Source organism: Anomaloglossus baeobatrachus, chromosome 1 (genome assembly GCF_048569485.1).
Source record: "Anomaloglossus baeobatrachus isolate aAnoBae1 chromosome 1, aAnoBae1.hap1, whole genome shotgun sequence".
Lineage (NCBI taxonomy): Eukaryota > Metazoa > Chordata > Amphibia > Anura > Aromobatidae > Anomaloglossus > Anomaloglossus baeobatrachus.
The window spans coordinates 358906582-358919444 of NC_134353.1; the positions used below are offsets into that span (position 1 = coordinate 358906582).

The 12863-nt window shown below is 40.3% G+C and overlaps 1 protein-coding gene across 1 annotated transcript in view; it reads left to right on the top strand.

The window, feature by feature from the left end:
* Positions 1 to 12715, top strand: part of LOC142314091 (fibrillin-2-like) — a 272627-nt gene extending 259912 nt beyond the window's left edge. Inside the window, exons 59-64 of the mRNA XM_075352444.1 lie at positions 419 to 535; positions 734 to 862; positions 3086 to 3205; positions 5195 to 5429; positions 8269 to 8437; positions 10170 to 12715. Coding sequence (XP_075208559.1) covers positions 419 to 535; positions 734 to 862; positions 3086 to 3205; positions 5195 to 5429; positions 8269 to 8437; positions 10170 to 10541 — 1142 coding nt within the window. The 3' untranslated portion in view covers positions 10542 to 12715. The remainder of the gene's footprint in view (positions 1 to 418; positions 536 to 733; positions 863 to 3085; positions 3206 to 5194; positions 5430 to 8268; positions 8438 to 10169) is intronic.
* The last annotated feature ends 148 nt before the right edge of the window (positions 12716 to 12863 follow it).

Consider the following 12863-nt stretch of genomic DNA (forward strand, 5'->3'; position numbering starts at 1 on the left):
TTCGCGTCACTCCCACCTCGTTGCCGGAGGACGCAGGTATGTTGTTGTTCGTCGTTCCCGGGGTGTCACACGTAGCAATGTGTGCTGCCTCAGGAACAACAAACAACCTGTGTCCAGCACGAGCAACGATATTTTGAAAATGAACGACGTGTCAACGATCAACAATTTGGTGAGTATTTTTGATCGTTAGCAGTCGTTCGTAGGTGTCACACGCAACGGCGTTGCTAACGATGGCGAATGTGCGTCACGAATTCCGTGACCCCGGCGATATATCGTTAGATACTTCGTTGCATGTAAAGCGGCCTTTAGAGTAGTCATTGTATAAGAACTGTTAGCAGGAAAGAAAAGCTGCTTAAGATTTAATAAAAATACATTGATAAAGCAATTGTTTCTAAAACATAATAATATAATTTTACAGACTTGGATGAATGTTCAACCAAACAGCACAACTGCCAATTCCTATGTGTTAACACTATTGGAAGCTTCAATTGCAAGTGTCCACCTGGATTTACCCAGCACCAGTCTTCATGTATTGGTAAGATCATTGATACATGTATAAAGTATGTGATGTGTATTATTGTGGCTGTAGTGACAATAATAAAGCAAATAGTGGCGACCTGTAATGGGTGGAAATAAAAATGAATTTCTAGTATTGTGGGTTAATAACAAATAATATATGTAAATCTATCTGTATAATGTTTATTTTATCTGATAAGATGCTTTGTGTTCACAGATAACAATGAGTGCAATGCTCAACCAACTTTATGTGGAGCTCGGGGTTCATGCCAAAACAACCCTGGTAGCTTCACCTGTGAATGTCAGAAAGGCTTCTCCTTGGACAACACTGGAAGCAGCTGTGAAGGTTAGTGAGACGAGCACTTATTCAATAAGTATATACAATGGTGAACCTGTCACATTGTACATGATCTGCAATCTGTGAATGAAACGAGATGATTTATAGGGTCGTTGGAAAAGAGTCAGAATAATGCGTATTTTATTATTGAAATCCCTGCTGTTTGTTACATGAGTCCAGTGGGTGGACCTACTCAGTGATTGAATAGGACAGCCCACTGGATATATACACTATACTATATATTTATACAAACACCAAGCATTTTGCTGAATTAAATTCAGATTTCACTTAAACTTTTCTGACAAAAAATGTCTATCAATCTGATCCGCTCCTCTTGCATAATATATTGGACATATCATTGGTCCAATCTGTGCAGCCACCTAGGGGGCTGAGAAGTAAGTGAGCGCCATTCAGAGACTACGGCCTAAGACACACAGCATGAAAATCAGAGCGAGTAGGATGCGATAAAACATCGCATTCCACTCGGACCAATATTACTCTATGTGCCAGCACCCATGAGCAATTATTTATTTAATTGGACCGAGAAAACAGTCGCAGCATGCAACAGGTGCAATGTGATCCTCTTTCTCTTGCACCCATTCAAGTCTATGGGGCGAGAGAAACATCGCACTGCACTCGCATTACACTGGTGTACCGCGAGTGCAGTGCGAGAATCGAACGATCGGACCTCAGTCGCAATGACACTCGCATGACACTCGGCTCCTGCTGTGCTTCCAGCGTGAGCCGAGTGTTATGTGAGGCTCGCAGTAGACCCCGTGTGGCCATGGCCTACAAGTGGTGCTCACTGGAGTGTCCATTTCCATTATTCACTCAAGTGAGCCAGCACATTGTGTTTTCGATGTTTCATGCTGGACACATCCGAGTACCTGTGATACTCGGCCGAGCACCCTGATCCTAGATCACGTACTGAGCTTACTCGCCCATCATTACAGGTAACCTTAAATATCATGTAGTTGAGTTGAGCTCAGGAAACTAGTGGTCAGTCAGTCCATACTCGAACAGTGAATGTTGGATATGTCATTCTAAGGCATTTGCATGTCATAGTATATGTTTGAGGGGATCCACAAAGGTCTACAGCAAAGAGCCATTTCTGCTAATGTATCACATAACTCACCATACATTTGAATGAGTTCCAGGTAGTACATGTTCTGCATTGAAAAATGTGTATGTGATCTGCTAATAGCCAAAGTTGTGTTCAATTAAAGGATTGTACAAATGAGAAAACTATTCTTTACAGTTCTTCAGTTATCACCTATCCATGGGATAAATGATAACTTTAATATTGGTGTGGGTCCTACACTCTTAAGACCCTTACTGGTCACCAGCATGGGGAACTTGTGTCCCCATTTTGAATGAAGTGGTAGTCACACATGTATACACCTGCTTCATTTAATTTCTGAGATTGCTAAAGATAGCCATGTGCAGGGCTGAGCTATCTCTGGGGGCCCTATAGAGATTAAGTTGAGACTTACACTTGTGGATAGGTGAGCACTTGTTATAAATAGAATTCCCCTTTAATTTCGTTGTCTGTTATTTGTTACACTTGGTATTAAAAAAATTACAGTAAATTCAGATGTAAAAGATTAATTAAAAATACTGCAATATATTATTTCCATTGACACAGTTCTGATGTCTGATTGGATGAAAATAAGTTATTTACACATTTACAGTATATTTATATTTCCCTTACTCTATTGTAATATTTTTACTTTTTGATGCTTCAACTCTCAGTTTATTATTTTACAAATTCTACAAATGCAATCTTGGTATTGGCAAATGATCTCACTTTGCTGCTTTATAAAGCTAAGTTCACACGACCATATTCTCAGTCTGGGTTCTGTCCACAGAAAAAAAATAACAGAACTTGGACTAAAACGGCTGTTGTTTTTACATGGACCGAACGTCCTTGTGAAAACAAATTACAGCATGCACTAGTGTCTTCCATATTTCGGATGAGACTTGCTCATTCAAGTTTATGGGTGCCCAAAAAAAAAAATCATATCCCATAATGTTTGACCAACCGCATAGCATCCGATTTTTCGAATACATTGCAATTCTTTTTCATGGGAAACTGTATTTGGTCTTGTAAATTTTAATAACTGCTGATGTATACAAACAGATGCCACACAGATGACAATACAAATGAAATATCATCTATTTTTTACTGGATAAACTGAGCCAAAATTAACTAAGCTTTCCTTTATTCTGTAGACGTTGATGAGTGTGATGGCAATCACCGCTGTCAACATGGCTGTCAAAATGTGCTTGGTGGATATCGTTGTGGCTGCCCACAGGGTTATGTGCAACATTATCAGTGGAACCAGTGTGTTGGTGAGTAAAAGGGCAGGTCAGCTCATCACTTAGGACCAGGAGGCTTTCTTAAAGGGAACCTGTCAGCAGAAATTTCCCCTAAAACCTAACAGATTCCCCCTCTGCAGCTCCTGGGCTGCATTCTAGAAAGGTCCCTGTTAGTATTGTGGCCCCTTTCTGACCAAAAAAAAGAGTTTATAAAGAGGTACCTTTTTGGCTTCGGATTCTATAAATCTGACACGGGGGCGGGCAGCCTGATGGCCGTTATTCTGCCCCCTGGTCCTGTATGCCGCCCCCATCGCTGATTTCCATACTTTTGGACGCCGCCCAGTGCCAGTCTCACGGGGCTGAGCACTGTGACTGCTGGTGACGTGTGCGCAGGCAAGTGATTATGGGCGGGACTGTGACTGTTATCAGCAAGTACCCGCCCATAATCTCGTGAGCGCGCAAACCTCTCCAGCGTCACACTGTGCTCAGTGTAGATGCTAGACTGTATGCGCTGCTTCCAGGGATGACGTCCCTTTGTCACGTGATAGGGGCGTGTTCAAAAACTATCACGTGACAAAGGGACGTCATCCCTGGAAGCAGCCCATACAGTCTAGCATCTACACTGAGCACAGTGTGACGCTGGAGAGGTTTGCGCGCTCACGAGATTATGGGCGGGTACTTGCTGATAACAATCACAGCCCCGCCCATAATCACTTGCCTGCGCACACATCACCAGCAGTCACAGTGCTCAGTCCCGTGAGACTGGCACTGGGCATGCGAGGGGATGGCTGGAGCAGTGGGCGGCGACCAAAAGTATGGAAATCAGCGATGGGGGCGGCATACAGGACCAGGGGGCAGAATAACGGCCATCAGGCTGCCCGCCCCCGTGTCACATTTATAGAATCCGAAGCCAAAAAGGTACCTCTTTATAAACTCTTTTTTTTGGTCAGAAAGGGGGCACAATAATAACAGGGACCTTTCTAGAATGCAGCCCAGGAGCTGCAGAGGGGGAATCTTTTAGGTTTTAGGGGAAATTTCTGCTGACAGGTTCCCTTTAATGCAGGGATTTTCATGGATCGGCCAGAACAGCTCCAAGGTATAGATTGCAGAGATAATGGTTCAGCAACTAAATAAAGTCTTAAGCCTCCTAAAACTTCACTTGTAGTAGTACATTAAAATCTCCATACACATTAGAGTAACAAGACTATGCATTTCGGCAAGTAGCCTTAGTCATGGTATTGTTGTGCTGTTGGTGGTAGTGTGTTGGTGAGTAGTGGAAAGGAAAAAAACTGAAAAGTAGGTAAATAGATGTTGGGGTATATTTCATGTATAAAACTTGTACTTGTATGTTGTACATTTGTATTTACAGCAATTCTGTAATCTTTAGCTATTACCATGAAAAAAGTCATCAACAGAATACAGGCCTCATTATTCTGCCAATTGTGTGATGATTTGGTAATACCACTGTCCTTATCAAGTTGTCGCTGAATATCCTTGCTGGCATTGTGAAGAGCTTCCTAGTCATTTTGACTTCCCTTCCCGTATTCCTCTTATCCCCTTCCCAGCTTAGCACATAATAGTACATTTTGCGTCCGGTAGTCAAATATGGAGCATGTTCAAGAGCTGAGCCTGCACCATGGCTGAAAGATACGAACAGTGCTACACAAATAGCATCTGCCTTTAACACCGACCACAGTAGCTTGTGCCGATTGCTACTGTATATTTATTAGATGCCACTGTCAATCACTGATCTCAATCGTGGGGTGCCAATGGGATGGCTGCCTTTTTAATCCTCCTGTAAAGCCCTTAGTCATTTTGACTATATACCGCACTACTTTACTTATGTAGTACATAGAATACGTAATCAAACACAAAAGATTTTTTTGCAATATACAATAGTTTTCCATAGGTCTAGAGCTTTTTGGTGGTATTAGCAGTGGTATACAGCATTAGTTAGTCTTCATACTTGATGATACTTTGCATTATTTCATTAAATTAATGCATATTTTTTTCTTCTGTCAGATGAGAATGAATGTTCCAGCCAATCTACTTGTGGCTCTGCCTCCTGCTATAACACATTGGGAAGCTACAAATGCATCTGCCCCTCCGGCTTCGACTTTGACACTTCTTTTGGTGGCTGCCAGGATGTAGATGAGTGTTCCGGCTCTGGTGGAAATCCTTGCAGCTATGGGTGCTCCAATACTGATGGTGGTTATCTGTGTGGATGTCCAGGAGGCTACTTCCGAGCTGGACAAGGGTGAGAAATTATTGCTGAAAAATTAACTGTTAACTTTATATATATATAATGAAATATAACGAATTTAATAAACTCAGAATTAATAATGTAAACCTTTTATTTGAGGATTTTAGGCTCCATCTTATCATTTGTAGCAAGTGAGGTGAGATTTCCAGATAGATTGTAGCACATATTTTAAGATAACCTGTTACGTGTCCCAAATAATTAGTGTTTATAAAGTTGCTAAATTCCCCATGCTCCCCTCAATCTGCAGCTGTTTTCCATTTTTCATTTTTAATATATAGATTGCTATTGATTTTCAAAGAAAACAAGCACTCATTTACACGATACATGAAGCCATCATGAATATACTTAGTTGAGTGAATGAACATAAACTTTTTGCAGAAGATTTGCAGGGAAAGAGAAATTAGAAAAAAAAAATGGAGAAAAGAAGGGAGGGATGTAACCTAGAGAGAAAGAAGTAGGAATATAAGAACTCTGAGCACGGGAATCCACTGACACCAAGACATGGAACCACAAAGAGGGGCGTAGAAGTCAGGGTATGGAGTGCTCCGCTATCTCAATACGGTCTGGTAGAGTGGGAGGAGAGGAAGGCCTCCCAATGGAACCATTTAGTTGCAACAGAAGACTGCTCCTGATGAGACTGGGCTACCAATGTCTTCATACGATGGGACCGGGTAATCTCAGAGACCATTCCTCGAGTGAGAAGAGGGAGTCGATCGCCAATGATGGGGAATTATTGTTTTAGCTGCTTGCAGTGTGCCGCCCCTAAGCAGGTGAACTGCTCGGATCCGGGATTGCTGTGGCTCGAGGGTCCCCAGACCCGGGGCTCAGCAGCAACTCGATTGAAAAAGGGGGGGAATATTTACAGGGGATTAGTTTGTGACACCACCTGCGGGTTGTGGTAAGAAGGGAGTACCGCCGCTGCCGAGGTAAGTACCAGGGCGGATGACGTGGGGGCAGCTAGGTGACAGTTCCCTCCGCAGGTAGGGAGGCCCCGGGACTCTGCAGGGTTGGTGGATGGTGCTGTGCAGGCTTGCTGGGCAGGCAGAATGCAGGGAGGGGGCAGTGTACTCACTCAGGTTGTTGTGATGTTAGATGCAGCTAATGAAACAGACTCACACACTGTAGTAAACCAAAGTCTCTGGGTACCACTACCACTTTGGGGAGCCCGTCCGGGTGTCCGCTCTCACCGGTATCACTTTAATGGTCCAGAGCCTGACTCCATATACAAATTTAGTTGTTCTTGTGACCCTTTGGCCTGAAGCTGTCAGGGTTCTGCTCCCTATATGTAGTGGAGCTGTGCTCTTGATGGCTGGCACTTGGAATCTCAGTGGGTTGCATAAGCTGGAAAACCCTATACCCCTCATTATGCTGGTGCCTTCGATCTCTGAGCTCTTGGGGAAAGTTCATAAAGAGACTGTCCTCCACAGGTTAATTATCAGGTTGCGTGAAGCTACTCCCTGATCTAGGGTCCTGTACCCCGCCGTGCTAGGTACCTGTCCGGTTACTGGACTCTCCAATGCCGACCATCCTCCAAGACTAAGTCTGGGCACCCTCTCCCAATACCCTGTGACCGGGTCTCCGACTCCTCTGGTCCCAGACCACCATCTGCGACCCAACCTAGGCACTCCAGGGAGCTACAATTCCCAGCTCCTCACTCACTGAGGGCTACTCTAAAAACTGACTACCTTCACTGCCACCAGTCTGCCTGACCCCTAGGTGAGTGGCCCTTTTCCAGCTAGACCAACCCACTGGTGTGTCTGACAGTTCATGATATAAGGTGTGGTTGGGATTTGTGGTGCTGATGGGAGTGATAACGGTTTTCAGGACTCTGGAACCATGGGGGGTAGGTCCTGCATCATAGAAAAAGAAGATCCAGTCCCCGTGACACCCTGAGATAGTCAGGGGCGTCACAGCAGCTTATGTCGTTATATAGATTTTTTATATGCCACCTTTGAAATTGGAAACATGAACGGGAGCACTGCCTCTGGACAGGCTGGTACTGAGGCATCTGCTACAGCTTTCAACATTACATTTTTCATTTTGTCCCTCTATTGCGGAGATAAACCCATTTTTCATTTTAGTTTCATTATGATTATTTCTGGCTTGTAGTTCAAGAGTGCAAGTCAGAAGAGTTTTCTCTTGGGACATTTAGCCTCCTCCTACTGTTGCTGCCAAATTGCTGCTCTTCAGCATCTAAATCTGGCTCAACAGCGTGATATCAGGAGATCTCACTGTTTTCGATGTGACATGTACACCAGAAAGTCCTCTTAGAGCATGGTCTTGCAAGAACAGGGAGCTCTCATGAGATCACGTTGTTCATGCAGTTTCAGCTGTGATTGGTCAGTATCGCGGAGAGGGGGAGCACTACACGCCCCCAGAGGAAACTCTTCTGACACGCCCTCTTGGACCAGAAGCTAAAAATTAGCATACTGGATGCCAAAATCAAAAATAGGCATATCTTCGTAATGGAGGGACAAAAGGAAAAACAGAAAAGGGCGTCAGATTCAGGGGAACATGGAGATTTTGACAAGCTAGCAAAGTAATTTTGTGGGGGCTTGTGACAGTTTGTCTTTAGAGTACAACTGGCATAATTTTACTGTGTACACTGTACAATTAACATATTTATTTAGTCCTAGATGTCAAATCACAACCAAAATGAAATGAATCTAGCATTCTTAAATCCAAAAATAGGTCTATTCTTTATATGTCTTCTTGAGGAGAGCATTTTGTGATAAGAAATTACTTACAGAGAATTGTTTGTTTTCATGTTGAGTTTAATGTTTAAATAAATTAGTCAGAAAAGCATAATTTATATGTTCTTCTGTCACTGCAGACACTGTGTGTCAGGCCTTGGATTTGGCAAAGGGGGTTACATCCCAGCTCCAGCTGAAGAAGATGAGGAGAACATCCTATCCCCAGAAAACTGCTATGAATGCAAGATCAATGGCTATCCAAAGAGAGGAAGGCAACGGCGCAGTGCTAATGAAACCTCTGAACATGAGGTAGGCATTAACTAGAAAGACGTAGAATAACCATAAACAGTATTAATAACATAAATGGCACCAATATGAAGAAATTTCGAAGAAATTAAGTTGATTCCCATAAAGTGTATTACAAATAATTATTAAAAAAAAAATAACTATTTCTGACCCATATAACTATCATTGAAGATGGAGCTGTCAGCCGGTTTAAAAAAGACTTGCTTTTCAACAAAAATAACAATTTTAGAACATGTTGTCCCTGATTCATCAAAGTGTTTTCACCAGACAAAAATGTTGCAAAATTTTTGCTCAACTAAAAAAAAAAATTTCAATTTTTGTCGTATATACAACTTTACAACTAAGGTGGCATAAATTACATCAGAAATGTCCTCAAGTTCATTCCTGGGTAACATTTCTGGCGAAGTGTATGGTAGTTGTAAAATGTGCCTACTTATTATTCCATGGTATGGTGTGCAATACAAAAGACTGGCATGCAAAATTGGTGTGAAATATGCCAGCCTTAAAGAATCTGGGCCATTATGTTTGAATAATTAGACAACTAGTTTTTTAGCATTTCTCTTGTATATGTGGTTTGTCTTAGCATGGTATGCCATTGTCTACTTTTGGGAGAACGCTTTCTCCATACCTAGCCCACATGGTGATGTTACTGCTGACCGACATTCGCTTGCCGAGATTAAATGGAAAGATGCCCAAAAGTGTCATACTCTCTCCCATCTAATCAAGGAAAGTTACAAGCAACCAGGCCAGCAATTCACCCAACTAGTCAAAATACAATTAAATGGAAATTTATGAATATCTTGTGCAATAAGTCTTTAAGGTGTGAAAAACCCTTTAAGCAGTAAGGGTATAGGAACTCAAAGATACAAGGGCTGTATGGCCCACCATTTTCCTGTGGCATACTTTTATCTTTAACATAAATAAATATGATTTTAGGTAGCATAATTATAAACCAGGCAATTAAAGAGATTGTCCCCTTTCAGAAAATACCAGCTCTCAGGTGCAGTTTGTTACAAAAAAAACAGGCAAAATTTAATTGTCCATTTTTCCCGGGAAATTCGATTAGAGGAGAAGTTAGCCTCTGTAAATTTTATGTCCCCTATTATGCCCTGGGGTCTCTCCAGATGCCAGAGCATAATATCCATAATATGTTAAAAATGAAAAAAAATGCTTATACTTACCACTCACCTCTCCGTCCCCTCCTGATGTTCAGCACCACCCATCCGGTCATCGTCGCATCTGCAAATCGGCCTTGGCAGAGCTGAAATGCCTGGGGCTTTGGTCGTTAGCCCGAGGCTTTTGTGCTTGCTAAGCCCGGAATGGTTGTACGTATGTGTTATGACATTAGCTCCTCAACCACTACTAGACACTGAAAGTTGCACCAGAAACTAAGAGCTAGATTCGGGGACGAGGAATAAAGAGGTTTTTTTTTTTATTATAACAAACTAACTTTCTGGAAGGAGTCAACCCCTTTAATAATTCTGAAAATAAAACATTACACCTCAAGTTCTAATAAAGAATACCTAAAACCAATTTGTTTCAATAGAACGAGTATTCGGAGAGGTCAAGTTTATCAGTGTCACGACCAAGGATGGTTAAACCTGTACAGTATTTTATGCATGAGATATGGAATAAAAATAGGTCTAAAGTACTTGTTCCAGTTGAGAGATTTAGAACACAATTCACTATATTCATTTAGTAAAGAATGTAACTATTTTGTTTTGTTTTACCACAGAATCATATCAGCCTGGCAAGTGTTGACATAGATGCTCCACTCAAGATGAGCTTGAATATTTCCAACTTGATTAATAAGCAACATATCATGGAGCTCTTGCCAGCCTTGGTGCCACTAGAGAACCATGTACGCTACATTATCTCTCAGGGCAATGATGACGGCAACTTCCGCATTCACCAGAAGGATGGCTTAAGTTTTCTCTATCTTGGACGTAAGAAGGTGGTTTCAGGCTTGTATAACTTGGAGATTGCCAGTGTGCCTCTATACCGTAAGAAGGAGCTTCAGAAATTAGAGGATGAAAAGGACTTCAACTACCTCAGTGGTGAAATAGGTCAAGCACTCAAGATGAAAGTTCAGATTAATCTTTATTAACATCAGCCAACACTCCTCATGTGGCCTTCACAAGATCCGAACTTTACATTCATAGAGAAAGTCTTCTTCTGTCTTGTGTTTAATTAGCAAGCTATTGTGTCAGAACCTCAGCACTAAGGCAAAAAAATGATGGGAAATGTGGAATATGATTTCAGCAGTGACCAACGTCCATATGTATTTTGGGATATATATTTTATTTTTCATTCATAGGGTTTTTTGTTATATAAAAGTTGGGAAGGGAGTGAGATTTTAAAAATAAAAGTTGACAGGGTGAGAAAAAGAAGTACAATGGATATGATGCTTTGGATGTCCAGATTGAAATCGGCGAGATGTGCACAGAGACGAAGGGTGTGTAAATCTCAACCCCAAGAAAAGGGATGTTGACAGGAGATTGAAATGAGTGTCTTATGACAGCAATGGTCATGGTTTCACCAAACATGCTGCAATTAATCTGTTTTATTTTGAACCAGAGTACTATAATACTATGCATATAATATTCAAAGGTAAATCCTATGATCTCTGAAGGATGGTTAGGTAGTTGGTATATTACATAGATATGCAAAAAAAACAAAAGTTACTACAACTCCAAGCCTAATATTTGGGATTTTTGTAATGTTATCAGTTCTTTGTTTAGAAGAACTGTGATCTTTTACTTTTGTATCACCACTGTTATTAACCATATGTGTAAGTCAACTGAAACGAGTGAGTTTTATAGGATAAACATAGGATTAAGGCCACAGTTCTCTTTATTTCCATCTTCCATAATGTCTGAATTTTTTAGGTAGCCCTTAAAATTATCTAGGTAATATCCAGATGACTGCAGAAGAGTACAGATAGATGCCGTTCACAAGTCAAAAACACAATCATTATGCTTCAAGCAATGCCATAGCTTACTTTTCACAAGTAAAATATTAAAATAGATAGATATTTAAGATAATGTGTCACCAGTTAAACATTTGGAAACCAGCTCACATGTTGGTGACTTGAGGTGCACTTTGTTGTTAAGGTTTTCCTTTTTTCTTTTTAATTTAAAAAAAAAAAAAAAGCTATTCAAATCTCAATAATTTTTGGAATAAAGAACACCAAGAGCTAAAAACATTGTATTTTTTATTTATAAGATACAAAAACATTTTATATAGTTAAGCAAAATGGTACGTTGATGCATCCAGATGACATCATATTTTCTTATGAGGGAAAAAAGTTCCTTATTCCCAAGTCTGGTAAAAACATATTTAAATCATCGATTAAGGCATTATCGCCCTTAATGATGTTACTGTAGTTTTTTAACCTCAAGGAAAAGTAAAGGTATAACATTACATTAGTATAGACATCAACATAGAACCGCCTCGATGTGCCAAGTTTTGACTTAAAAACCTTTAGAGATTCAGCAGCGAGAACCCTTCCAATATGGCGGAAAGTGTTATCTCATTCTGTGTTCTTTTTATGTGACTGCTTAAAAAAACAAAAAACAGGAGGTTGAGAAATACAGACAGGATGGTGCTACTTTAGACTACCGTATGAAATCACACAATACTACCTGACACTGTGCTGTATCCATCCCACATTGGTGCTTTATCCACCCATCCAATGCTTAGAATGGCTCGGTTACTGCACTGTACATCCTTTTTTTTTTATTTTTTATGTTTTTGTTTAGGAAAATATTTATGTATAACCACATCTGATAACTGTTGCTCATTTTGTAAGTTCATATTCCTGTAGTATATATATATATTTTATTTGATACATGAATTTTTTTTATTTGAATTTTTTTTATTTCTGACTACAGAGGGCAGCCACTTTTTCTTAAATATGTGTGAATACTGTATTGTTGCCGACATTAAAAAAAAAAATCATAAACTTGAAAAAAGACATTAGCTCTGGAAAATACGAGACGTTGTGAAATACTATGTTACTAGACGGTGCTACAACAATTAATGTCATTGTAAAGAATTTTTTTTTTTTCAAGTCTTGTGTTGAGCCAAAAGTGTTATTTCTGGAAGAGGGAAAATGTTTTTTTTTTCTTTCTGTCCGACGTGGTCTAATGCATTGTTATATTACATTTCAAACAGTGTGCTGTATTTTTTTGTTCTGTTCATTGTTAGGCACATATAATTTTGTAAAACTTTTCATAATTGTGTTTTTATATCAGAAGCAACAGCAACAATAAAATTATTTTGGGTAAAAATATCATTTTTGTCCTCAATAGCCAAAAATCTCAAAAATGTCATTACACATATAAAAAGTTAAAGGTGTTGTGATAACTTAAGATATTGATGACTAATCCTTGGGATAGTCCATTAGTATCAGATTGGGCTGTTTCTG